The sequence below is a fragment of the Engraulis encrasicolus genome, chromosome 4 (assembly GCF_034702125.1).
Source record: "Engraulis encrasicolus isolate BLACKSEA-1 chromosome 4, IST_EnEncr_1.0, whole genome shotgun sequence".
In the NCBI taxonomy this organism is placed as follows: domain Eukaryota; kingdom Metazoa; phylum Chordata; class Actinopteri; order Clupeiformes; family Engraulidae; genus Engraulis; species Engraulis encrasicolus.
The window spans coordinates 587,501-612,500 of NC_085860.1; the positions used below are offsets into that span (position 1 = coordinate 587,501).

At 43.5% G+C, this 25,000-nt stretch overlaps 2 protein-coding genes across 3 annotated transcripts in view; both read right to left on the reverse strand.

Annotated features, from left to right (window-relative positions):
• eea1 (early endosome antigen 1) overlaps positions 1 to 7,722 on the reverse strand; it is a 58,749-nt gene extending 51,027 nt beyond the window's left edge. The window contains exons 1-4 of the mRNA XM_063196413.1: positions 7,593 to 7,722; positions 3,525 to 3,602; positions 2,471 to 2,583; positions 1,530 to 1,584 (exon numbers count right to left, since the gene is read on the reverse strand). Coding sequence (XP_063052483.1) covers positions 1,530 to 1,584; positions 2,471 to 2,583; positions 3,525 to 3,602; positions 7,593 to 7,616 — 270 coding nt within the window. The 5' untranslated portion in view covers positions 7,617 to 7,722. The remainder of the gene's footprint in view (positions 1 to 1,529; positions 1,585 to 2,470; positions 2,584 to 3,524; positions 3,603 to 7,592) is intronic.
• A 362-nt stretch (positions 7,723 to 8,084) lies between these two features.
• nudt4a (nudix (nucleoside diphosphate linked moiety X)-type motif 4a) overlaps positions 8,085 to 25,000 on the reverse strand; it is a 27,416-nt gene continuing 10,500 nt past the window's right edge. Inside the window, exons 2-5 of one of the 2 annotated variants that reach the window (XM_063196416.1) lie at positions 19,111 to 19,221; positions 12,768 to 12,812; positions 12,316 to 12,400; positions 8,085 to 9,853 (exon numbers count right to left, since the gene is read on the reverse strand). In XM_063196416.1, the coding sequence (XP_063052486.1) occupies positions 9,648 to 9,853; positions 12,316 to 12,400; positions 12,768 to 12,812; positions 19,111 to 19,221 (447 nt within the window). In that variant the 3' untranslated portion in view covers positions 8,085 to 9,647. Of the gene's footprint in view, positions 9,854 to 12,315; positions 12,404 to 12,767; positions 12,813 to 19,110; positions 19,222 to 25,000 lie in introns of both variants that reach the window. The other variant, XM_063196415.1, reaches the window with a different exon arrangement.

Here is a 25,000-nt window from a genome sequence, read left to right on the forward strand (position 1 = left end):
TTTTTGCATTTACACCTGGCGCTGCACATGTTAGGCGCTGGCTCTGCGCATAGTCTAGCTGCGACTCAGCACAAAAAGAAGGCATCTTTGCTTGTCTTAAATGTTGTCGGCATTCCCCCTTCATTTACACCATTCATAATCATATCTGCATCAACATGATCTGATTATCCGAGCCATGCAACGTTTACCCGACGCTTGTAATTTGCAAATGTCAGTCTCATCATGCTGTTAGCTATTTTGAGTTATAGCCTGTATGGAAGTTGCCGTAGTCAGCACGCAACAACAAAACGTTGCCAACACAAACATATCAATCTTATTGTTTTTAAAGTTGTAATTGACCGCCAGTCCATTAGTTTGTAGTCGCTGCAACACCAAACGGCAGAAGAGGGAGAGAGAGGGAGAGTGGACTGTGAAAATTCTACAATCTATGGGGGCATAGGGGCATTCCTCCGTGATGCTCACAGACACACTGTGTTTTCAATTTCAATGTAATTTGCGATTGACTAGTCTTCACTATTTAGCCATTTTGAGTTATAGACTGTAGTTACCTCGGTCAGCACGCACCAACTTCACGTTGTCAGCACAAATATAATCAGGGTTATTGTTTCTAAAGTTGTAATTGACAGCCAGTTGATTAGTTTGATAGCCTAGTAGTCGCTGAAGCACTAAAAGGCGACAGATGAGGGAGAGACTGAGAGAGAGACGGTCAGAGCCGTAGCGGAGCGGCGCTGTGGACAGTGACAGAGAAAGGAGGGGCTTTCCTTACAGACAGGCTGTTCATTTAAAGTAGTGTTCCTCAACGGGGGCGGTACAGCCCTCCAGGTGGTGTTAGGGAGCCCAAGGGGGCGTTGAGAAGGATACAGTTGAGAGGGGGCAGTGCTTAGTTGCCATTGGGGGGCATTAGTCCATTTAAATTTTTAATACTAAGTGGGGCGTTGTCAGGCTTATGATGAGGTCAAGGGGGCTTTGGGAGGCTTGTGATGTTCAAGTGGGTGTGAGTGTTTTACATAACTTTACATTTCATTTTTTAATTCAAAGTGACTACAGTTATTTTAGGTGCAGGGTATTGGTTACTGGACCTGGAGCAATGTGGGGTTAGGTGCCTTGCTCAAGGGCACTTCAGCCATTATGAACGTGCTGGTATGGGTGGGATTTGAACCCACAACCCTCTGATCTAACAGCCAGCGCTCTAACCATTGAGATATGGCTGCTCTTTCAGCAATCAATTTGAAAAGCTACGCAACACGTGTAGCGTTGGACACATCGTGCGAGAGTGGGTCTTCCACAAGAACCACAAAACAGGAACTGCACAGGCAGAGGCATTAATATAACCTTAAGAAAATATACTCCACCTATATTTGATTAACAGAAATATCTCCAAACCAGCTGATTGAAGAGAGCACACACATCACCACAGATTGAGTCAGTAATTAGTGAAATCTGAAGATTACAGGTATAAGGACTGAAATACAGACATATTCCTATACCTATCCTTTAGCAAAACAGATGACTGTTATGTCACGGCTCACCTTCAGTGAAGCTTGCAGGTCATTCACCTCTTGTCTGAGCAGGTTGAGATCTTCCCTGGAGGTAAAACAGACAAGTGTTCATGAAAGGATTGCTTAGGAGAACTCTTAACAGCCACAACTGGGGGCAATGGCGGCTCAGTTGGTAGAGGAGCCTGTTCGGCAACCAGAAGGTTGCAGTCCTGCTCCGCCTAACAACCATCGATGCGTCCTTGAGCAAGATTCTTAACCCCAAGTTGCTCCTGGTGGCAGGGTGGTACCCGGCATGGAAGCAACCAGTGTGTGAACAGGAGTGTGAATGGGTAAATGTGAGACATGCATGTAAAATGCTTTGAGGGCTCGAAGGAGTGGGAAAGCGCTATATAAATGCAGTCCATTTATCATTTACAAAAAAAAAAACAAGAGACAGGTCCTTCAGAGCAGCCAACATATACACACTACAAGGCTGTAGATAGCGGTAGTTAAGTTGTAACTAAGTAACAGCATGTAATATTTAATAAAAGGGCAGGGCATGTACTGTACATTGTGTCTGTGTGAAGACTCCATTAATCCAGGATATCCAAAGAGTTCAGTTGCAAGCAGCTGCTGGTTTTACATTACATTACATTACATTGCACTTAGACGCTTTCATTTATTCAAAGCGACTTAGTTATTATTATTCAGGGTATTGGTTACAGTCCCTGGAGCAATGTCGGGTTAGGTGCCTTGCTCAAGGGCACTTTAGCCATAGATGGAGATGTAGGGAGTGGTCAGGGGGGATTCGAACCTGCAACCCCTACATTGAAAGACCAACTCTCTAACCACTAGGCTGCCCAAACAGTTGAGTAATAAAACAAGCTCCTTTCAAGCTCCAAGAAGGAGGCCAATAGCTTATAACTGAACTCTTTGGATGCATATGACAACCAGGCAATGCCAGTGTTCTGTAAGAGCAGCAGGGATCCAACCTTCCAGCAGCCCAGGGCGAGGGCTGATCGGCGGTCTCGTGGTACACCTCATAGTGCTTGAACAACTCCTCTGCAGAGTTATGGGACTTCATGCACTGGGGGCATATGAAACCCTGCAAAACAACACAACCATGACTGTTTAAGATGGGGAGCAACCATGGGGTGGAAGGTTGCACTACACCGGTCACTACGCAAATACTAGTAAGATGGTGGAGTTTTTACATAGCATAATAATTTTACTATTGAGGGGCTGATAGGTGCTACAATTTCTTTTTTTGTCAACAGTTGGTGAAAGTTCACATACATTTCCACCTCAGAGGGTTATATGGGCTTCACCAACACAACCCCACAAAGTCAACAATTTACATTTACAATTTCCATACAGTACAACAAAGTCATTTCAATTTCCGTATATGAGCTGTGCATATGAAGAAACTAACAATAAAAGCTGACTTGACTTGACTCAATTCAGCAACAGTTTTAGAGCTCTGCCATACAGAAACAGTCAGCCCATTCTGAGCCTTATTACACCCATGGTTAGGATGGAAGTCTTGGCATCATCCAGCTGGCAGGTGCCTCACAGCAGGACAGTGACAATGAAAAGGAGAGGCTTGAGCACACTGCAGCTTTTTCTTTTTTTACTTGGTCCAAACTTGTGACTTTGGTGTTTAGTACCAACAAGTGACTTTATTACACCCATCTCAGAGGTGACTGTGGGTCCATTACAATCTTATACCTATCCTCCTCTCCTTTTGCTTGTGACCTATTGCCTCAATGTCACCCCGTCTCCGTAAAAAAAAACAATAAAGTTTCCCCGCTGTCAGTCCAGGCAGAGCAACTTTTGTTTAGGTCTTTCCCCATTCAAAATCCTGATTGCAAATGAGAGAAGGACTTTAGAATTTTGTCTTTTGGGAGATATTGAATAAATCGATCATGAGCTTCGAATCACCATTAACGACACCACCATTAACGACAGGAAAGGATTGGAGGTAGTAGTTTGACGTGTACCCACTGTGTCATCTGATGTTTCTGTAAGGGTCAAAGGTCAGCTCACCTCAGACGTCTGCTCGCTGTTGAGGTCAGCAGAGGGAGGGTCTGACTCAGAGCTCTGGGAGCCTCCCTTCCCAGGAGTCTGCAAACACACACATCATTTCACAATACAACACAAGAGTCAAGACAGTAGGGCTGCACGATTGTGGAAAAAATGATTAATCATGATTATTTGGGTCAAAATCGCCATCATGATTATTGATTATGATTATACGATTATTGATTTTTAGCAGATTTTTTAAAATTATAAAAAAATGAAATACAACCAAGAATGAATTATATAAGTTAAGGAATGAGCAAAATAAAATGAATTGTAATAATAATGTAAAAGGCAATAGCATGAAACTTATGTGGACAGATTTCTGGCCAGAAACACCTGCCTGTCAGTATGTTCTGGCTTCAAGGACGCTCTGAAAGGTAGGTCACTATTGCCATGATTAAATCACGATTAAAATCACAATTTTATCACGATTTTCGATTATTTTCGATTAATTGTGCAGCCCTACAAGACAGTATTACCACTTCCCATTTAAACTACCATAAACAATAACCCATTGCTAAACAATTTTGTAAATTTACTTTCTGTGGTTTGGATTATTTTCAAAATGAAAAGACCAATTCATCAAGTTCCCAATAAAGTTCTACCCTACATCATGTGCATTGTTCGTTGAGTTCATATCATGTTTTTTTTCATTTAGTATGTTCAAAATTACCTTACAAAATAGTGTTCTTAATATATTCCTTAAACAACAAGTTCCAAAAAACTTGCCCAGTGTGTAACCTAACCACAGAGCACATACCGCTTGATTTAAGGTTTAGAGATTAGAGAGTGGTGTAGGGAGAGGGAGTGAATCTGACAGGCCACGTTAATGAGCTACTGGCAGCTACGCTACTGTTTTAAAGGCTGGTGGGTTAGGTCAGGCCCTGAGATGAAGACTAACTTAGTCCTTTCACCTTAACCCATTGTGTCCTGGAGCGACATATACGCTGCATTTAGGTTCTTGAGATTTTAGCTGCTTTATTAAAAATGTGTGTATGTTAGAACTGAACGAACACATTCTAGTGCAAAATTAAGGTTCTAGCTTTTAAATGCAACTTATTTTCATGTTTGTATGTGCTTCGGAGGCTGAGATATTCAGGTTTTAATAGGGAGAGGGCACTTTTTCCCAAAAAGGGCTTACGCTCTCTCTCTCTGACTCTCTCTATGTGAAGTGTCCTGACCTTGCTAGGATGAGTAACGGCCATTTTTCGAGGATTTCACGGCATCACGTCTCACAAGTACTGTTCCAAAGTTAAGTATGCTTCAAAATCTACCAAGTGACACGCTCTTGATTCATAGAATTTCCAAAGGCTGCACTTGCTGCATCCCTGCACAATATGTACGCTATGCTGTTATTTCCCAGATGTAAATAGCTTAAAATAACTCAACAGAACTTGGTCATTGTTTTGTGCTCATTATGTTTGTGTTGCGTTTCACAGCTTTTGGCTATGAACTGATATGAACTACTATTTGCATAGTTTTGTTGTTCTTTTCAAATATCACCTTTTCAGAAATACAGCCAAACAATCATGTTTACGGTTTAAATTCAGTGGAAAACAAGTGTGTTTATTGGCCAGAACGGAACTGTTATAACGTTCACTTCCACGCTTCCAATCATGTTACATTCATAAGTTAACTGTTTGAGATGCTTGTGAGGCTTTGAGCCTCGTTTTGTGAGTGTACGACTACAAGGTTGTGGCACTTCAAAGGGCAGCACAGTTCACTTTGAGAATCATCCTCTCTACTGTCTTTATCCCTGGTCACACATGTCAACATAGACATATACTGTACATGCTGCATGTGACATGCACTTCCCAAACTTCCCTCAGTGATAGAAGTTGTGTACACATGTACACAAACAACCCTTCCCAAGTCTCAAGAGAAGTTGAACATTACTTTGTCGTCAAACTAACTTCGCTGCCAACGCCTGAGGTACTTTCAACTGGAGAGCAAAAGTACATTTTAAGTTAAAGGGTACACAGTGTAATATTTTTCACAGTTTATTTCCAGAATTCATGCTTCCCATACACAAATACTGACCACCGCCATCAAATTCTAAGTATTCATTATGACTGGGAAAATTGCACTTTTCATACATGAAAAGTTGGATCTTCTATTTTGAACTTCCAGAAATAGACATTTTAGCTGCACTGCAAAAAAAAAAATATTCATTCAAAGATCAAGTTTGGCAAATGGCAATAGACAGCACAGGTTCAATGACCAGTAACATTGCAATACCTATTCTGGCCACCATCCTACACAACGCACCTTTAAGAATTCAAAGAAAATAGTCCCATTCCTGACATGGGAATTCGAAACCAATTTTTCACTGATAAAATCCCAGGCTTGTGTGAGACTGGCATGGGAAGTGCAAGTTTGTGCTTGTACTGACTGGCCAACACATAGGGTTACCTGAGGTCAGGCAGAACACACATAGTGCTGTATTGCAGTAGTAAAACTAGCTAGTTAGCTTCCTCTTCCCAAACTGCAACTAATCCCAACTCAAGAGACAATACATATGCCATGTAATGAATCAATCAACCTTTTACCACTGTGGGGAAATGAAATCACAGCTCGATCAAAGGAGCCAAAGGGGTCTACTGCGCCACGCTTTTTTTTCACTTCAATTTTCACTTATGAATCATTTGTTAAAATTCAAATAGGTTTTGATTAATACCAGACATCCAACAAAAGAGAATGTGAAGAATAATCTTGGTGACCCAGTCATCCCAGCCTTTTCACTGCACAATTATGGATATCGCTTTACATCCTTCCAACTGCAGTGTTCTTACAAATACATATGAGGCAGGTAGAACTAGACCTACTTAAAGGACATCTCAAAAAACCACCTGTTGAATATGCTGGCACCAGGTCTTGATGATGCCTTTCTTCCATTTGGTTGCACTGCACATTAAACAGTATTCGTCTTTTGATATTTTGCTGGTGCTTATCGTTTTATCAAGGCAAAACCACTCTAAATGTGAGGTCATTTGTCATCACTAACTCGAGAGGACAGACATTCTGAAGTTCTTTGTTGTAGTGGAAGTGTATGGCATCGTGCCTTTGGAAACAGTGGGCAGTTCAGAATGGACAAAGGGAAGTTGTAGTGGAGAATAAAGACTGGCCTACAATCATGACAAAAACCCACCAAAGGTTTTCCCCATTGGATGAATTAGTGTGGTTGCCGTCTTCAACTCTGTCACATAGAGCCAATAGAGCTGAGTTGCATGTATTTTACATCTGTTTAGTGTTTACATCATTCCCCAAGAGGCTAAGACTAGGTGAGCAGTTGTGGTAGCAAGTTACACTGCTCTTATATGTAATAATCAAAAGCAAATTGGTCTACAAGCGAGACATGGACTGAAAGCTTTCAAAATATAGGATGTGTCGGAGGCTGATATTCTCCCCTCCACCATTAGCTGCAATACTATTAGCCTTCAGTGTTTAGCTGACGTTTAGCTGATCTATGTCTGCACCCCTACTCTCACACCATGACGCTAGCACACGTCGTTGCTGTGTTGGACTACCGGGCAATTCAGTATGCTGAAATGTAGTCACGAGGTCTTGTGGATGCTTAACGCTGCACTACAAGGGCAAGACACGAGCAAACGGGGAGCAGTTTGTGTGTGTTGCCGTCAGGTGAGCTACGCTCTAGCTAACAGCTAGCTAGCTCTAGGTGCAGTTTGGTGTTTACAACAGCGCCTTGACATGTGAATAGAGGCGGGGGTGCCACTTAGCCAGATGGCTAACACTTAGCTGATGTCCCACCCACCTTGGTCCAATTCAAACACAACCATGCGAATTACAACAATCACCCCCTTGTGTCAGGCCTCATAAATGTTCGTACGCTGGGACATTCGTGTTTGCATCTTGTCTATGAGCATGTGTACTTCTTCACCTCTATCTGATTGAAGCTAAACTGAAGCCGGGGAAGGGTAGCGTCGGGCCTGCTAAAGGAAAGCCTAATGAATCCAAACACAGCATGGCCAAAACATTGAGACAGCCCCTGTCGACCGCGTGCGGAAGACTTACCATTTGTAATATCCGTCTGAGCATGATTGTGGTCGGTCTTTATTTACCAAAATATCTGGCACCTTCGATAAAACTTTTCCTGATGTTCGGTTTCCGAAACACCTGACCAGTCCACTTGCGACAGCTTCAGCAGCACTGGTAGGCGGGGCTGTCCTTGAGGCGGGCGGGGTTTAAACATTGCTCAAGTTTACAGATTAAACAAACCTCTTGATTAACACAAGTTGATCACAAAACCTTTAAGAGATCATTACAAAACTGAAGGAGATAAATGCTTAACCAAGGGACTTAAATCGAGTTTGTATGTTGATTAACACGTTTGGCCCACTAAAGACTTTCACTTTCGATTTGTAGAACCATTGGCCAGGACTAAGTGAATACAGCCCTTGTGTGAATATGCCATTTTGCACACAATTGACATTACATTTGAAAGATTTGAAGACACATTCACCAAGGACACCTAGTTTGCTGGTGGATAGTTTGGTGGAAAAAAGGAAGACTTAATAGGTTTTATTGTGCATTAGAAATGTTTCCATTCTAGAAATGACTGCATATTCAACACTGTTTGTCAAAGATGATAGTTCTTCTTCTTAATGTAAGGCCTGCAACACAAGCACTGGGTCTACAGGTTTGACTGCAGTAGGCCTGTGTGAACAAGTACTATATTCCGTAGCCTTCACACGCAGTCATTTCCTCATATGCATGCTCCCACAAAAATGATTCCAAGATCATGTTAGGACACCAATGACCAGATGTTAATCACCATGACACATTTCTTCATACCTTATTGACATGCTTGTACAGCCAACATTCATCCCCCCCCCCCAACGCAACTCAGCCCTTGGTTGTGAGTGAATCAGTTTAAGACGATATTGTTGGACAATAGGCCATTTCTTAAATAGCAAGTTAATGGCAACATATACAATTAACTCATCTTTCAGACACCTCTTAACAGCTGTAATTAGGATGTGTATTATCCATACAATATTAGCCATAGAAACAATAAAGCACCATGATCCAAGTCTGGTGAAGGTTGGCTACTACAGACTTTTTTGAGGCCTGCCCATTCAGTTGTTTGTGATTTCAAAACCATGTAATCCCTGCAGTAAGGCCCATACACATCTATAGTTTGTCAGTCCACATAGTCCAAATGAACCTTTAGCCATTGGAGAGCATAACATGAATAGCATAACCTTTTGGCGTTTAATAAAAATAAAAACGTCGCCATAATTTCCTTTTCATCGCCATGTAAGTAGATTTGTAAGAAATGCCAACATTCATAAGGCCTTTAAAAAAAACTTTAAAATAATATGGAGGGTTTTTTTTTTTTTTAGAAAAAGCTATCATAATTTTATTTTCACATGCATTAGAGACTATCAGACGAAGTATTACTTACATAGCAAAAGCTAACACTTCACTGACATCCAACACTGTTATTCACAGATAAACAGTATGCATTCCAAACTGCTACAGCACTTCAACCATCACATTTTGCCACACTTTCTCTGAGCTTCCATTGAATTGCAATGCAATAATATCTTTCACAATCCTACAGTGGTACACTTTTCTTTCATATATAGTCAAACCATTAAAAGAGTACTCACCAGCTCCTAAAAGTATATCAATACAGCATGTGTTCTGCTTACTGCATGTTGCAGCAATTACTTTTTCACTTTCTCTAAAAAGGTACCAAAGCAACTTAGCCTCACCTGTGAATTGCATTAAGGCCATATCCTCATCAACATCTTTGTTTGGCTTGAGGATTAAAAAAAAAAAAAAAAACAAAGACCTCAAAGTCACAGACGTTGAGAAATCAGCCATTCAGAGGCCAAGCGAAAGGCCTTCTTAAAACTCTGCTTAAAATTCATCCTTTGGTTTTCTCAAAGTTTAAAAAACATATTTAAAACAGTAAACAATGAAGCCCGTCATGCAGGTTTTACGTAAAAAGTCTCAAAAGTCTCTCATGTTTTTTGTTCAGTCTTTAACTCTGCAGAGTGCTCCAGTTGTGTAGTGTGTTTTTGGCAATCCCCCCCCAGCCCTGAGTGGAGGCACTGAACCCTATCTCTGCACATGAGGCTGGCTGCAGTCCTGTGAGGGGGGCACTCGGTGGGGGGCGTTATCTTCGGGTACGACCGTCTCCGGTGCGTTGCCATTGGAGGGGCCACAGTTGGCCTTGAGCTTGCGGAGGTAGTCGGCATGCACTGGCTTGTGGCACTGCAGCACACGGATCGCCTCGTCAATTTTGAACCACTTCCTCTTGCGGCCTGTCAAGGACACATTACATTACGTTACGATACATTACACTTAGCAAACACTTTTATCCAAAGCAACTTACAGTTCTGACTAGGTATTAGTTACAGTCCCTGGAACAATTTGGGGGTTAGGTGCCTTGCTCAAGACAGAGGGAACGTAGCTAAGGTTAAAGAGGTCATCAATTTAATGGCCATCATGGCAGAAATATGCAATTTAACGGCATGCCATACTTTACCATATTTCTATGCAAGTGATAAATAAACACCTTTGTATATCAATCTTTAATGTCTTTGCAACAGTCATTTGTGACACATCATTTAAAGAGAAAGGGACCAATGTCTAACCAACGTTGGCAAATGTAGCATGAGTTCTGATGTAACAGAGGAGATTGTGTGTGAATTCCAATATGCGACCTTACGCCCTCTACTTGTGCTTGTGGCCTCGTACCAGGAAGTAATATGTCATGATGACATCAATGAAAAAAGCATTATATTTAAATATCTCGCAAAAGTTAAATTCTAAAGTCACTTTCTCATTTGCAAACTGGATGGTGAATGAAGAATAGTCCCCCAAAAATTGTTTTGGCTAGGCTGATAGCAGGGAAACTTATTTGTTTTCCCCACAGAGGCGGGGCATCAGCAAAACGTGAGGCCACAAGCAGAAGTGGAGGACGCAAGGTTGCATATTGGAATGAATTCAGTGTCTGTATCAGGGCTTGACACTGGCACCTGCCAACCAGCCAAATGCTGGTAAAACTTGGCTGTGGCTAGTAACAATTTCAGTGTCACTAGCCAATTTGGCACTGGTAGCTTATTCTATGGTATGACATCAGAATAGCGTATGCTGCACTTTGCCCCTTGTGTATCAATTGTTTGAACTAAGTTCAACAAAAACTCTGTCTCTTCTTGTTTGTTTTATTTACACGATGCACTCATGCACTCCCACTTTCCACCCATGCACTCATCTTCTTGCTTTAAGCACCTCATCTTCTGAGGTTAGATGTACAGCGTCATGATAAAAAAAATCTAATTTGTGGCTAGTAGAATAGCTGGATGGCTAGTGACTCGGGAAAACCACTAGCCACGGTGGCCGGCAAGTGAAAAAGTTAATGTCAAACCCTGGTCTGTATATGACCTTAAGTACATCTAATAAAAAATATTGTGCAAACTGCAACTGAGATTTAACTAATGGGTCTTGTCCTGTCTTTGGCCTTGTCCTGTCATTTATCAGATATGAATCGTCCTGTAATCATTCTTCACGTCAGAAACCCAGTCCAGTGATTGAACACATCATAGAGGAACCGCATGATGAGTGTATAGCCACCTCATGGTTTTAGGAGGACGCCAGGTAGGGCTATGAGTACTGGACTCATTACTGCCACCTAGCGGTACATACAGGCAACAGAGGGAAAGCCTAACTCCTCAATGCAATTACATGTACCTGTATACTTTGAGTATAACTCCGATTTATAGTGGCTCGTATAATGAAGAGTTATGTAATGTCATAGATTGAACTTTATGAACTTCCTTGAACAGCTGGATGAAAAAGCTTCATCTGTTCTTGAATATGTCAAAAGGTTTCAGGTCTTGGTAAGACGGTGATATACAGGAAAGATCCACACTGGATTCACTCAGTCTTTCGCATACTCAAGCATCTTATAGGAGCATAATCACATTCATCAGAAATGACCAAATGACCTTCACATCACCATCCATCAGAGTAATGTTGACATATAAATGTTATCATCATCTCTTTTCCTTTACTTTAATACAACACACTTTTGTATCTATAAACAATTTGTTTTAAAAACAAACCATAACTAGCAAACGACCAACACACCCTCCCATCTCCCCCATGAACAAACTCATGTCTATTTATACAAGCAAGAGGAGTGAAGGATTACCAGTTTTTTTCCTTCCACACCATCTACAAATAGTCTCAGTATGGAGTTACATGCCCTCCTGTCAGTGTCTATTTTAAAAACTCTTTAACAACTGCGAAAAATTCGACAAGTATTCCGTACATCATCTCTAGGGTTAGTTGCCATGTTCTCATCCAAGCCCAAATCACAACAGATGACAAAACCGCAACCTGAAACTCAAACGCTCATACTTTGAGGGATAACCAACCACTGTCAGTTCTTTGGCCTTGTTTCAGGCAGTCTATGCGTCAGACGCGTGGCGTTTTATGACTGAGACCTCAAGACAGTCTCTCCACCTCACCTCAAGCACAACAAAAACAAAAAAAAGATTATTGCCAGTGTTCAGTTTTCATCCAAATCCTAGAATTATCCATCATTCCTTGTCTGCTCGGTACGATTGTCCCTGCCATTTTTTTTCCTTGCCTGTCAAAAAAACGCGAAGCAAAAGATAAATTGTTTGTATGTGACTATCTTCCCAACTGTTGCTTCATGATATAAAATGTGGCGAAGGGCTGTCAGACGCGGGTAAATGTCAGGCGGTCGGGTAATTACCGATATTGACGGAGTCTTCCCAGTCCTCTAGCGTCTCGGTGACGGTGAGGATGTAAACATACGTCCTGTGTTTGCTGTCCTGATTCTGCTGTGGAAAACAAAAGACATGAAGTGAAATTGTACACTTTGTATGGTGCAGTTCACACACACACACACACACACACACACACACACACACACACACACACACACACACACACACACACACACACACACACACACACACACACACACACACACACACACACACACACACACACACACACACACACACACACACTATACAAACAATATAACAATTACTGTAAATCCTAATTACATAGGCAATAACATTTTCAAAACAGTCAGTAAGTGTAACACAAAGAAACCTCACCACAAATACAGTGTTTCTAATTTAATACTGTGTTATTGTTATGCAAGTAAGGTAACTTAATCTGGATCACAAGACTTGCCTCAAACACCCCCAAGAGTCTTCCCAGGGTGCCTCTCACTCCTGCCTGTTGGACACAAACATAGATCAACCAGTAAGACATCCTGCCTCGGAAAAGCACTTAGCACCCCCAATCCTCTTCAATCCACGACTGGGTCATTTTACAACGAGATGGGCAAGAAGTTGGCACCAGCAATCATAAACTAGATTTACACTAGATGTTTGGGTGAATGATGATGTTTCTGTTGTGATTTATGAACATAGTCACAAGACCACATAAAAGAAATGATGGCATTAGTGAATATACTGTGCCATTGTGTGTGTGTGTGTGTGTGTGTGTGTGTGTGTGTGTGTGTGTGTGTGTGTGTGTGTGTGTGTGTGTGTGTGTGTGTGTGTGTGTGTGTGTGTGTGTGTGTGTGTGTGTGTGTGTGTGTGTGTGTGTGTGTGTGTGTGTGTGTGTGTGTGTGTGTACTGTGTAGGTGGGGGGGATTTGTGATTGCTTTTTTAGCCAGAAGAGATCATTATAAGATAAAATCTTGTCAACATTAATCATCTCAACAGACTGACAAACAAACCGTCTTGTGAAATGAATATTTCTGGGTTCACAGCAAGCTTGTTGACACTGGATAGATTATAAATGTATTACAAGGCAAGCAATTAAACCAGATAACTCTAAATATGTGTGCTATGATCCATTGTAAAACAATAAATTAAAGAAATTAAATGACGTGACATTGTAATGTGGTATGATTTTTGTTTCTCCCAAGAGTACATTGGATGAAATCAGATTACTGTAGGTCCAAAACACTCATTTGCCAATTTGCAGGTCAGTTTCCTCTCAGTCTACTCGAAATGTAAAAATCATTATTCACACATTATTTCTTATTGCTGGTTAATGTCCCCTGACATCTCATACCTCATTTATGTCTTGCAAGGCAAAGACAATGTGAGGAGGAAAACAAATATTGTCCTAGGAAAAACGTTAATTTAAAGCTAAATGCAGAATTTCGTTTGGTCTTCTATATAATGGTCTATATAATGGATGGCTCTTGTTACATCTTTTGACCCCCCCAATCCTGTCCCCATGACCTACAGAACTTGTCGAGCAGAGCTACAAATTGCTCCTGGGACAGTGGTTAGGGTTAGGGCTATATTAACAGGCTACTAGTACAGTAGGTCATTTAGATGACGCAGGGTGTTTCGACAGAACAGAACATTGGCCAGCGTACGGTAGAGTATGAAATGGACCAGCGGTACTGGCTACCACACCAAGCACCTCTACTCCCGCCACCCGCTCTGATCTCACTAGCTTGACAAGGGGATGACCAAACTCTCAAACTGAGAAGCAGCCAATCCTCTGGAATCCACCATCACACACACGCACGCGCACACACACACATACACATACATACAGACACGCACACACGTACGCACACGCGTGCAGACTGCAGCTGAGCCAAGACTTGAGTGTTCCTGACAGTGGTGTGTTTCCACAACACGAACGCGGGGCAGCACAGCCAGAGTGGGTGAAACACACACCTGCAGGGGAACAGGATGTCTCTCTGGGCCTAGCCGGCGGGCGAGCAGGCGGGAGCAAGCAAGAACACGCACGCACGCACGCAAGAGTCACTCACCCTCTTGCAGATCCCACTAGGGAGCTGTTCGGGTGACACCAGGACGCCGAGAGGGAGAAGAGGGGAGGGGAGAAATAAAGAGGAGAGGAGAGGCAATCTGCCTCCCCCCTCACCCCCCTTGCCACCCTCACAGCCATGCATTGCCACATTCCTCAGCAGATATCCAAACCTATTCGTCGTCACAGCAACGCTACACCAAACCGCCATGACCACCCACCTCATCTCCACTTCTCAGGGAACCATCAGTGTAGGCTAGTAGGCTCAGTCGCTAGTCACAAGTTATGCAGTCTTACAGCATGTTCAGCAGACTTTAAGCTGGCCTCAAACGGTTTATCCGATTTTGACGTCGGGTTGTGTTGCACACATGAAGAGATTTGGAACCAACAACATTGTCTCCAATCGCAAACAATCTACTCAACATCCAATTTTAAGCCGTAAATTTCAAACATGTTGGATTTCTACAATCTACAATCGGGCACTCTGGACACACTCAGGAAAAAAAATCTCTTTTCCAACATCACAAAGGACACTAGGCCAACTATCGCTTGCAATGCTCTTAGGGGAGGCAATGATCTACCTTGGAGGGGATTTCAGCCGAGAATTGAGCCGATAATAGTGTGGTTCGAGTCGAATATTACAGCATTGCCGGTAGATCAGCAGCAGGCCTGATCCGAGGGCCTGTTTGACCTTTCAGCTCCTTGTGAGTTAGGTGAGGGGTATAAAATATGGCGCAGGGCTTATCGGCTATGCTAGAGGAAGGGAGGCTCATCTCATCTGCTTGGGGGAGCTGGCTGGCTGGCTGGATGGAAAGGGGTGGTAGCTGGCAGGCCAGGGGACTTGGAGGGAGGTGATGAGAGAGGGGAGAGTGGGTCCTTCAAAAAAAAAAAAAAGAGAGAAAAAAAGAGACAGAAACGTGATGCAAAATATTTCCTCGGTCTCAAACATTAATTTTCAGAGACCCTTCTGCCTTTGCTTCCTATCCAACCACCCCGACTCCAGAATACTGCCTTGATCATGATCGTACGCTTTCAGAAACAACTTCTGCCGCTTGTCCAACACCCCCCACCCCCATTTCACCCCCCGGCCCTTCACCCCTCCACTCCACCCTCTGTGTGGTTGCCATGTCTGGCAGAGGGCCACAGTCTAATGGCTAGATCCCATTGGCCACAGACCTTGCCTTACCACTCCATGCCAGTCTTGTGATGGTCTAATTCATTCACACTTTTACGATCTTCCCCGTGGGAGCACAGCGGTTTGGGTTACAGGCAGCAAAACCACAAGGCCTGCTTCTGCATGTGTGCATGTGTTTGCATGTGTAATTTTCATACGGTAAAATGTGCTAGCCAAATTTGGGAATATGGCAGATGGGGGGGGGGGTCACTTCACCTGTCCGCAACTGACAGGGGAATGTGGTAAATAATATAACAACAATGTAGTCTAAAAACATTAACTTGAAATCCTAGAAAAACTTGCATCCCTAACACCAATTTTGTCATCTTAGCATTTATCAGCGGACGAGCTAAACATGTTATCAAGGGCAACTTCCCCAGCTTTCAACAGGCCTGACTTAGCTGCTCTTTATATAGCCAGATATGTCCTGAGCATCATTATTCATCACACCTGCTTTTAGGCCCTGCCTGCCTGCCTGCCACCTCCCCAAACCACTGACGTATTGACTGAGGCACATAGCAGACCTTTCCACTGGTATACACACACACACACACACACACACACACACCTGTCCAATAGCCTGTAAGGGGGGGAGGAGAACTTCGGAAATTCTTCTCCGCTGGAGTTGAAAAGGCTCCTCCACAAGTGTGTGTCTGACAAAGTGTGTGTGAAAGACGATGTTTGTGTATGTGAAAGAAGGGTGGAGAGAGAGAGAGAGAGAGAGAGAGAGAGAGAGAGAGAGAGAGAGAGAGAGAGAGAGAGAGAGAGAGAGAGAGAGAGAGAGAGAGAGAGAGAGAGAGAGAGAGAGCTTGACTCCTCAGGCCGACTCCCTATTCAGGGATGTGTCCAGGACTGCAGTAACAGGACACGGTCTCCAAATGTCACCGCCATGCTTCACAGCTGTCAACAAATTACTCCCCTGGAACAGACTCTCCCCTCCTCAGCCTCCTCAGCCCTTAAGATCCTGAAACTGTGTGGAGAGAGGGAGCAAGCACCTCTTCTTTTTTTTAGGGGGGCTTTTTGGCCTTTATTATGACAGGACAGTATGAGAGACAGGAAACGGTTGTGAGAGAGAGATGGGGTAGGGCAGGGATATGACCCCGGCCGGACCCGAACCGGGGTCCCCATGGGCAATCTAAGCCCAAATGAGGGGGACTTAGCGCGCTGCGCCACAGCGCCCCCCGCCTCAAGCACCTCTTCTAATAAGCCTCTGGACCACTTCCGAGTCCCCCATGTGTGTTGCTTACCCCAGGAGGACCCCACACGCCCCCTACACCCACCCCTGCCCCACCCTCCACCATCCCCCCTCCAACGTACACCTGCCAACACTGGAGGAACATTAACCCCTTAAAGACACAACCCCCTATAATAGGGTTGGTTGTTTGACTATGTTGTAAGGTGTTGGATAAGAATGTTTGTAATGCCTTAGTAATGTTGTTGTAATATTGTTTGTAATGTCTTAGTAATGCTGTTGTATGGTTGTAGTAATCTTTTCTCCCCTCAAGTCAAAAAACAACAAAGTGTTTACAAAGTCAGAGCAGTGTTGTGGACAAAGATGGCCCAGCTGGTAACTCAGATCCAGCTACAGTAATTCAAATCCAATCTAATCGCTCAGTCCAGGCACCGCCCGTTTTCAAATGCTGCTGTTCTTGGCTCTGGCCTTGGTTCTCTCTCTCCATCTCTCCCTCTCTCTCCCGTGGTTTGAGTTGGCCATTGTGCAGAGGAGGTGGGCTACTGTAATGTTAATTGTTTACACAGCCTGGTGTGTGGGGGGTGGCTCTCTATTATAGCCTGCCCTGGAGGCACTTGAGTGGTCAGGTGACCTGGGGCTCAGTGGGCCGGTGGTCGGTCGGTGGGCCGGTGGTCGGACGGTGGGAGACGCAGGGCCATGGCCAGCTGCTGGGGACCAGAAATAGTCCTGACCTGCCAATGTTGAGTAACTTGTGATGTGTGATGACAAAAAAGCACCACCTCCCATGCCACCCACCACCACCACCACGCACACACCACACACACGCACCCTTTCGAGAAAGGCATCTTGCCAGCAATGTGAGGGAGGTGTCAACGGCCATTATTCATATTTTCATTTCTGGTAGAGGACGCCATTATATACATGATGGGCGACATCAATCTTGCAACAGGTTGTCTGCTACCATTGAGGACGAAGCTATGCGGGATGTGGATTACTTGTATTACTAGATAGTAAAGCTCATAGAGATCATTACAGACAAGAGAGCAACATAGTTTGACCGGAGCAGAGTTTGATTGTTCATTTGGCCGTTTCTGTTTGGTTAAAATTAGAAACTGTTGGCCAATTTGAGGCCAGGACATGATGATATGTATTACTAAACATGACATGTCGGCACGCCTACGTTTATAAGAGTTCTTATTCATCCATCATCAATAAAGTCTAGTAGGCAAGTCAAGTATCCAAGTTCCAAAAAGTAGTCATGCCTATCCCTTACTTGGCTGTCAGTATATGAACGGCTTCTACCATGCTCCACGGACATTCATCTGTAACTATGCCATATGCATAGGTCTGTGAGGGCGTGGTTATATTTGAGAAAATCCTTGCACGTGATTGGGGAAACCACTTGTATGACACGTTTTATTGAGGTGCTACTTTAACCAGTCACATATCCAAAAATAATTGAAATTGCAGAGTCAATGTCAACGAGTGAGTCCATTGTCTGAAACAACAGTCACATTTCACTTATTTTTCCCTTCTTCACTATGTTTAAACTTTGACTGCGTCATCACATCTCTGGAAATCCTGCGATCCTGATTGATGCGGCTGCACGGTGGTTCAGGAGCAGGGCAAATCTTAAGATCCTCCAAGACACTTGTGTACGCTCACGAAGCCGAGCAGAAATACATGAGGATCTGGCAAGAGGTAGCTTAGCCTCAGTAGTGTAGTCTACTTTTTGTGGTGGGTATACTGTGTATTTGAGCATTTTTTGAAGTGGGTTAGGTATACTGTATGTATTGTGCTATTCTAAATAATGGATCAATCCATTTTAAGTGGGTATACTGAAACCCCTTAAATTTTGAAGTGGGTATACTGCGTATACCTGCGTTCTACGTAGACTACACCACTGGTTAGCCTACCTCTACGTACAGAAAATGAATCCGAACCAAAAGAGGACAATTTGTGAATCAGTGTGCCTAATTCATACAGACACTGAAATATTATTATATTACACTTAGCTGACGCTTTCATTTTATTCAAAGCGACTTACAACTTATTTTTCAGGGTATTGGAGCAATGTGGAGTTAGGTGCCTTGGTCAAGGGCACTTCAGCCATGGATGGAGATGTAGGGAGAGGTCAGGAAGGATTCGAACCGGCAACCCCTAGATTGAAAGACCAACTCTCTAACCACTAGGCCACGGCTGCCCCTGTAATAGTGATAAAATAGGGACAATGCTTGCATTGGCATGCCTATTTCTTTATACACACATTAAAACAGTACTAAATGAGTGTATTGTTGGTGCTTCAGCGTGCCTGCCTCAATATAAAACGGTACTAAAAGAGTGTATTGTTGGTGCGTCGGCATGCCTACCTCTTCATATACCTCTCGCACCGCTGCTCCACACGGCTCCTCCTCCGGTTCCATTCCTCCCCCCGGGACTATCCACTGGTCTGGGTGCCGACTACTACTCACCAGCAGAACCTACAGTAACACACACACGCGCACGCACACGCACACACAGAATGAGAGTGTGAGAAAAAAAATTTGCAAAAAAATAATAAGACAGAGTGAATGTGTAAAGTAGAGTAGAGTAGAGTAACTTTATTGATCCCCTGAGGTAAATTAAGGCGCCAAGTAGCTTACATAAATAGACATAATGCCCACATGAACATGGACATTTCAAGACACATGTAACACAGGTAATAGTCAGGGAGGGAAAAAAGACTACAGAAAAATAAACAGGCAATCATGCAGAAACATATTCTGTGAGTTGGGGTAGACAAATGAGCAAAAAATATACTCCGAGTTGAGGCAGACAAGATTAACATGACCAGAAATGAGTGTTGACAGATACATCTATTATTTAATATTGTGGTGTAGAAGTTAGAGATAAGACATAAGTAGTATTCAAAGTAGAACATAGATCCTGGTAATGTGCATGAAGACAATGAGTGAAATTATCCTACAGCAGGTAGTGTACAGAGTATGATAAGGGTGAAATGTCTCACACGTCACTGCAAGTACAAGTGTATTGGAAAATCCACACACACACTAGGGCTGCTCAATTATGAGAAAAAATAATATCACGATTACTTCAGTGAATATTGAGATCATGAGATTTTATACAATATTTATTTTATAGAGAGTTTTAACTATTCTTTATCTGTTATTCTTTTTATCTTCCTGTTTTATTCTTGCCTTTTTTGCTTTTATATGCCTTTGTCAAGTGTTTTTATCTTTTTTTACAGCATGCCTTGAATTGATTCCATGTATGAAATGCGCTTTAAAAATAAATTGCTTTGCCTTGCCTTGCCTAAAGACAAATAATTGTGCTTAACAATTCAAAATCTTCCCTCCCTTCAGCAGTGTAAGTGGAAGGCCACAGAGAAACACACAGTGGTGTTCTGCATGAGTGTTGGGTAGCAGGTCTGCTCTGTGCTCATTAAGTGGAGGGAAATGTATTGCAGTTAGCGTAACCTACCTTTTGGCAGTAAGACAAATGATAAAAATATTGCTTCAAATCGATATTATGAAATTTGATATCGTTTGGCAGCAATATTACCATATAAATTTGATATATCGCACAGCCCTAACACACACACACACATACACACACCCACACACACACACACCCAGGAGGTTTCTCTGTACTGTGCCAGCTCTGGCATCTCAGGCCGTCCAGTCCACAATGATGATGTCCTTTTAGTGTCCTTCTGTGTGGTGTTAAAAAGTTGAATGGCCCATGGCACAAAGGACCTCCTAGCCTGTCTGTCCTGCAGGTGAGGGCACAGAGTCTGTGGCTGAACAGACTCAGCTGGTTAGTGAAGGTTTTGTAAAGGGGCTGTTTCTGATTGTCCGTAATAGAGTCCAGTCTGTTCAGGGTTCTGTTCTCAGCTGGTGAGGAGATAGACCCTGCTTTGGCCCTTCCTGTAGAGTGCATCTTCGTTTGTGGACCAGTCCAGTTTATTGTCGAGGTGCACTCCTAAGTAGAACTGACAGCAGAGACGGTTGTACCAATAAGCAGACGAGGCAGTTGCCTAGGGCCCCACCAAATTTGCCCATTACTATAGGGGCACCCCAACAGTCAGCCCTGTCATGGTAAATGCCTTTGAATGTAAGCTTAATTCAAAAGGGCCCCATGTCTATATTTGCCTAGGACCCCCAAATGGGTAGAACCGTTGCTGGCCGACAGTCTCCACATTCTCTCCCCAATAGAGACAAGCACCAGCCAACCACCATTTACTTGGTTTTGGTGGTATTCAGGTGCAACTGTGGTTAAAATTTTATTTTTATATGATTCTTATGCAGATTATTATATGTACATGTATATGCAGGAATATGGATATATATGTGTGTGACTATATAGAGAGTTCCAGTTGTGTTAAGGCTAGTCTGTGCCTGAGTGTAAGGGCCTGTCGGTTGAGGTGTGATTGAGCTGATTAGCATATGAGAAGGCTCTAGGCTGGTTGGGCCAAGGACTATAAAAGACCCAACGAGGCCACAGGCTAGTGTGCTTTTTACCGGGAGATCTCAGAGAAGGATGTCTCTCGCTAAGACGTTCCCTGTTCCATTTCTGGAGCAGAAATAAAATCTGCAGAAAACTCACCAGATCAAGAGTGCCTGTCTGACATTAATGGAGAAAAACCCCACACAACTGATTGGTTTGGCTCCATCCCACTGGTCGTCGACCAGTCCCCTGTACCCCACAATTGCAGTGTCGTCTGAGAACTTCTGCATGTGGCACGTGACAGAATTGTAACTGAAGTCAGTCAAAGGAATTCTGACATCATGATGTGCCACAGCATAAACTCATAATTCAAAACATTTAAGAGACACTGTATTGTTTCCAAATTCAGTGAAGCGACACGTCTTCCTGCCTGTTTTCCAATAGGGATTTTCTTGAAGAGTCCCATTATTACCCTACTGCAAACTTAGATTTTAATTTTGCATAATAAAAGATGTCTAGTGCCAAGTCTGAGGTTCAGATTTTCAGCGCCAGTGAAAGTGAGTGGGCCTTTAAGGGCTGAAAAACCTTTAGCAGCAGCCAGTCAGTCAGTCAGGTGGTGAGGAGGCCTCTACTCTTACAGGGCCACCCTGCCCTCTCCCCTTTCTCTCCTGGAAGGCTTTACTTCATAGGAGGCATCGGCCCTCATAAATAACCAATGCACAGCAGCTGCAGGCCCCTTGCAGAGAAGTCGAGACGGAAGGGGTTCCTACTTAAGCCCGGGGAAGTCATCTTGGAAGTGTACACAGTACACACACAGCCCCACACAGCTCTATATTTATTATGCTGTGGTATTGTAGTTTGCATGCATTTCATGGTGCATTTATAGCTTATAGAAGTCATGTATAGAATGCCTTTTTATTGGCACTACGTTACTACGAGTGCAACATTACGTGTATAGTGTACAACATGCGCACTGCACGCACAGTATGATTGAAGGGTATATAGCCCCTTCATGTGTTATTATGAATAGCGCTTCAATACTGCATCCTGTAAGGCTCACACATTCTTCACTGATCCATTTAAATCGCGGACGCCTCGCCGCAATTTCCTCTGAAGGGATTTGCCAGCACAACCTCCTCCCCCCGCCCCCCTGGTTCAAATCCAGGCCCAGCATTCAAGTTCACACTACGGAAGAAAGTTTATATTCCAGAGACTGACAGTGGACATCTATTGTACCAACCCAGACAATCAGCTACCTGTACTGTAATAAGAGGGGGGAGTGGAGGAGAGAGACGGGACATAAGATCAGAGAGGAACGGCTGGCTGCTTCATCAGATTACACTGATTAGACGAATAATAGAGGGGGGCGGGGGGGGGTCAGTCTTGTAAAAAAGCATTGCTGCCTGGCCAGTGGGGGCTGGCTGGGAATAGGAGTCTATTCTTTGCCAGTGAATAAGCCCATCGACTGCGACAGGACCCAGACACTCTTTTACACAAAGAACATTTTCTGGCCGTGCCCAACGTAGCAAATCTACATCATCATGGTGTGTGTGTGTGTGTGTGTGTTTGTGTTTGTGTGTGAAAACACAAGTCAGTCATTTGACTCTCCACTGCGCCTGGTGTTACACTGACCTACTTCAAGGGACTCCCTGACACACACACACACACACACACACACACACACACACACACACACACACACACACACACACACACACACACACACACACACACACACACACACACACACACACACACACACACTTAGAATTCATGCCTTCAAAAGCCTGCACATGTGCGGCAGCAGCACGACTCTTGCTACAAAACACCATCCTGACTGTACAGAAGAGTGCGTGGCATGCATGCCCGTTTATGTCCATGTCCCCTTGATTTGCTGCAGAGACAACAGCAAAACAACCAGTCACAAGCTCCAGACTCAAAGCCGTTCAAGTGCCCACTCATCAGCCACATTATGTACAGTACACCAGGCTCAACAAGTACTGTACATCAGGCTCAATGGGCTGTCCGAGATCAAAGTCAAAAAGTCAGGAAGGTTTTAATTAAGAGATTATTATGGTTATTATTCATGACTTTGTAGGTATGGCCCATCTGACTTCAACAGACCAGCAGGAGTGGGGGTGGGTGGGGGCGCCCTGTGAAACTGTCACCTGGTGCGAGGCACCCCGGCGGGCCCCAATCAGTAGCCCCCAATAACAACTAACGCTGATCCCCCCCCTCCAAAATGGTGTCATGGCCTTTAAAACCCCCAGACTCCCATATTAACAAGATATATAATTACAACGCCGCAGCTCAACGGGAATGTGTGTTTATGGTGTTGGATCTCATGCAGCGGCAGCGAGACACAAGTTAACATGCAACACACGGTGCCTTGCCTAGCAATGCGCTCGGCTGGAATCTTGGCTGTAAAAAAAGCCAGCCAGCTTTCTTCCACCCCTTCTGTGATGCTAGTTTGCCACAATATTTACGGGAATGTGGGCGATGCTGAAACAGTCTACCAGCAGACCAATAATAGCCAAGGCAAGAAAAAAACAAACAAACATCGTGCCCAGGAATAACTCTTCTGCTGGCTCAGGACAAAAAAAAAATCTGACTCCAAGGCAGCGAAACAAGAAAATGAAAATCTATCTGGGCTTAAGCTGACTTTTATTATGACCATAACAGGTATGCATACAAGAAAAAAGGCAAACATTGGGGCTTGTTTTTGTCACAGTACACGACTACCTTTGCTACTGTATTTGGTATTGGTACAGATATTGGCCTGATTAAACAAAAGGGATCGTTGTAACTCTGTGCGACATCTGCTTTTTACTACATTCCTGTATTTATACATGAAATTAAAAAAAACTTTTATTCAACTACACAGCACACACTACACATTTTTAAAACTAGAAATGCACTCAGAGAGTGCAGACCTCCCCCAAGGAAGCTGTTTGATAGTAAAATGTTCTATGTTACACCCATTTTTATTGTAAGTCTTTCTGCCTTCTTTTTGTGGAGTTAGAAACTGGAATGTCAAAATTCGGCCTGTTCCGCAATTCAATTTGCGGTCACTAGCGGCATCTACATTTCTAGGCTAGCAATGATGAAGAATCTTTTTTTAAATCCTGGTTCCGGTTTGTGATCCGGATCCCCACCAAAATGTAATCACTTGTTCCTTTGGTCATTTCCAACAACTCCACAAAGTTTCATCTAAATCCGTTCATAAGTTTTGGAGTTATCCTGCTGACAAACAAACAAACAAGACAGAAAAAACAAACGCACAGACAAACCAACGCGACGGAAAACATAACCTCCTTGGCGAAGGTAAAAAGTAGACGCACCAAGCACAACAAAATAAATACATAAGACCTGAGGGACACAGTAACCTATTCTCACCTTTATGCCTACTGTACCTAAAAGGTTCAGACCCACGATTACCTGGCCCTTCAGACCGAGAACCTGTTTGTTCGTCATTCTTTTCAATCCAGTGCACTGAAAGCCACTTCCCCCAACTGGGGCAGTGAGAAACACTTGTGGTCTAAATGCCTGTTGTCATCCTGTATAATTTTCTAAGCTTTCCTCAGGAACTGTTTGGTGTAAATAGCTCGGAGGGAGGGAAGTTGGTTTAGCCTGGATGGATTCCTGAGGAGATAGCGCCACATGCGCCTCTCTGCTATGCCCTCTGGTCCTGACTACTGGTGCATGTAGTGGTACAGTGGAAATTCAACTGTGCGACTACTGGGAAATCCTCTGAAAGGTGCACTGTGTAATATTTTAGTAGTTTATTTCCAAAATCATGCTGCCCATTCATAA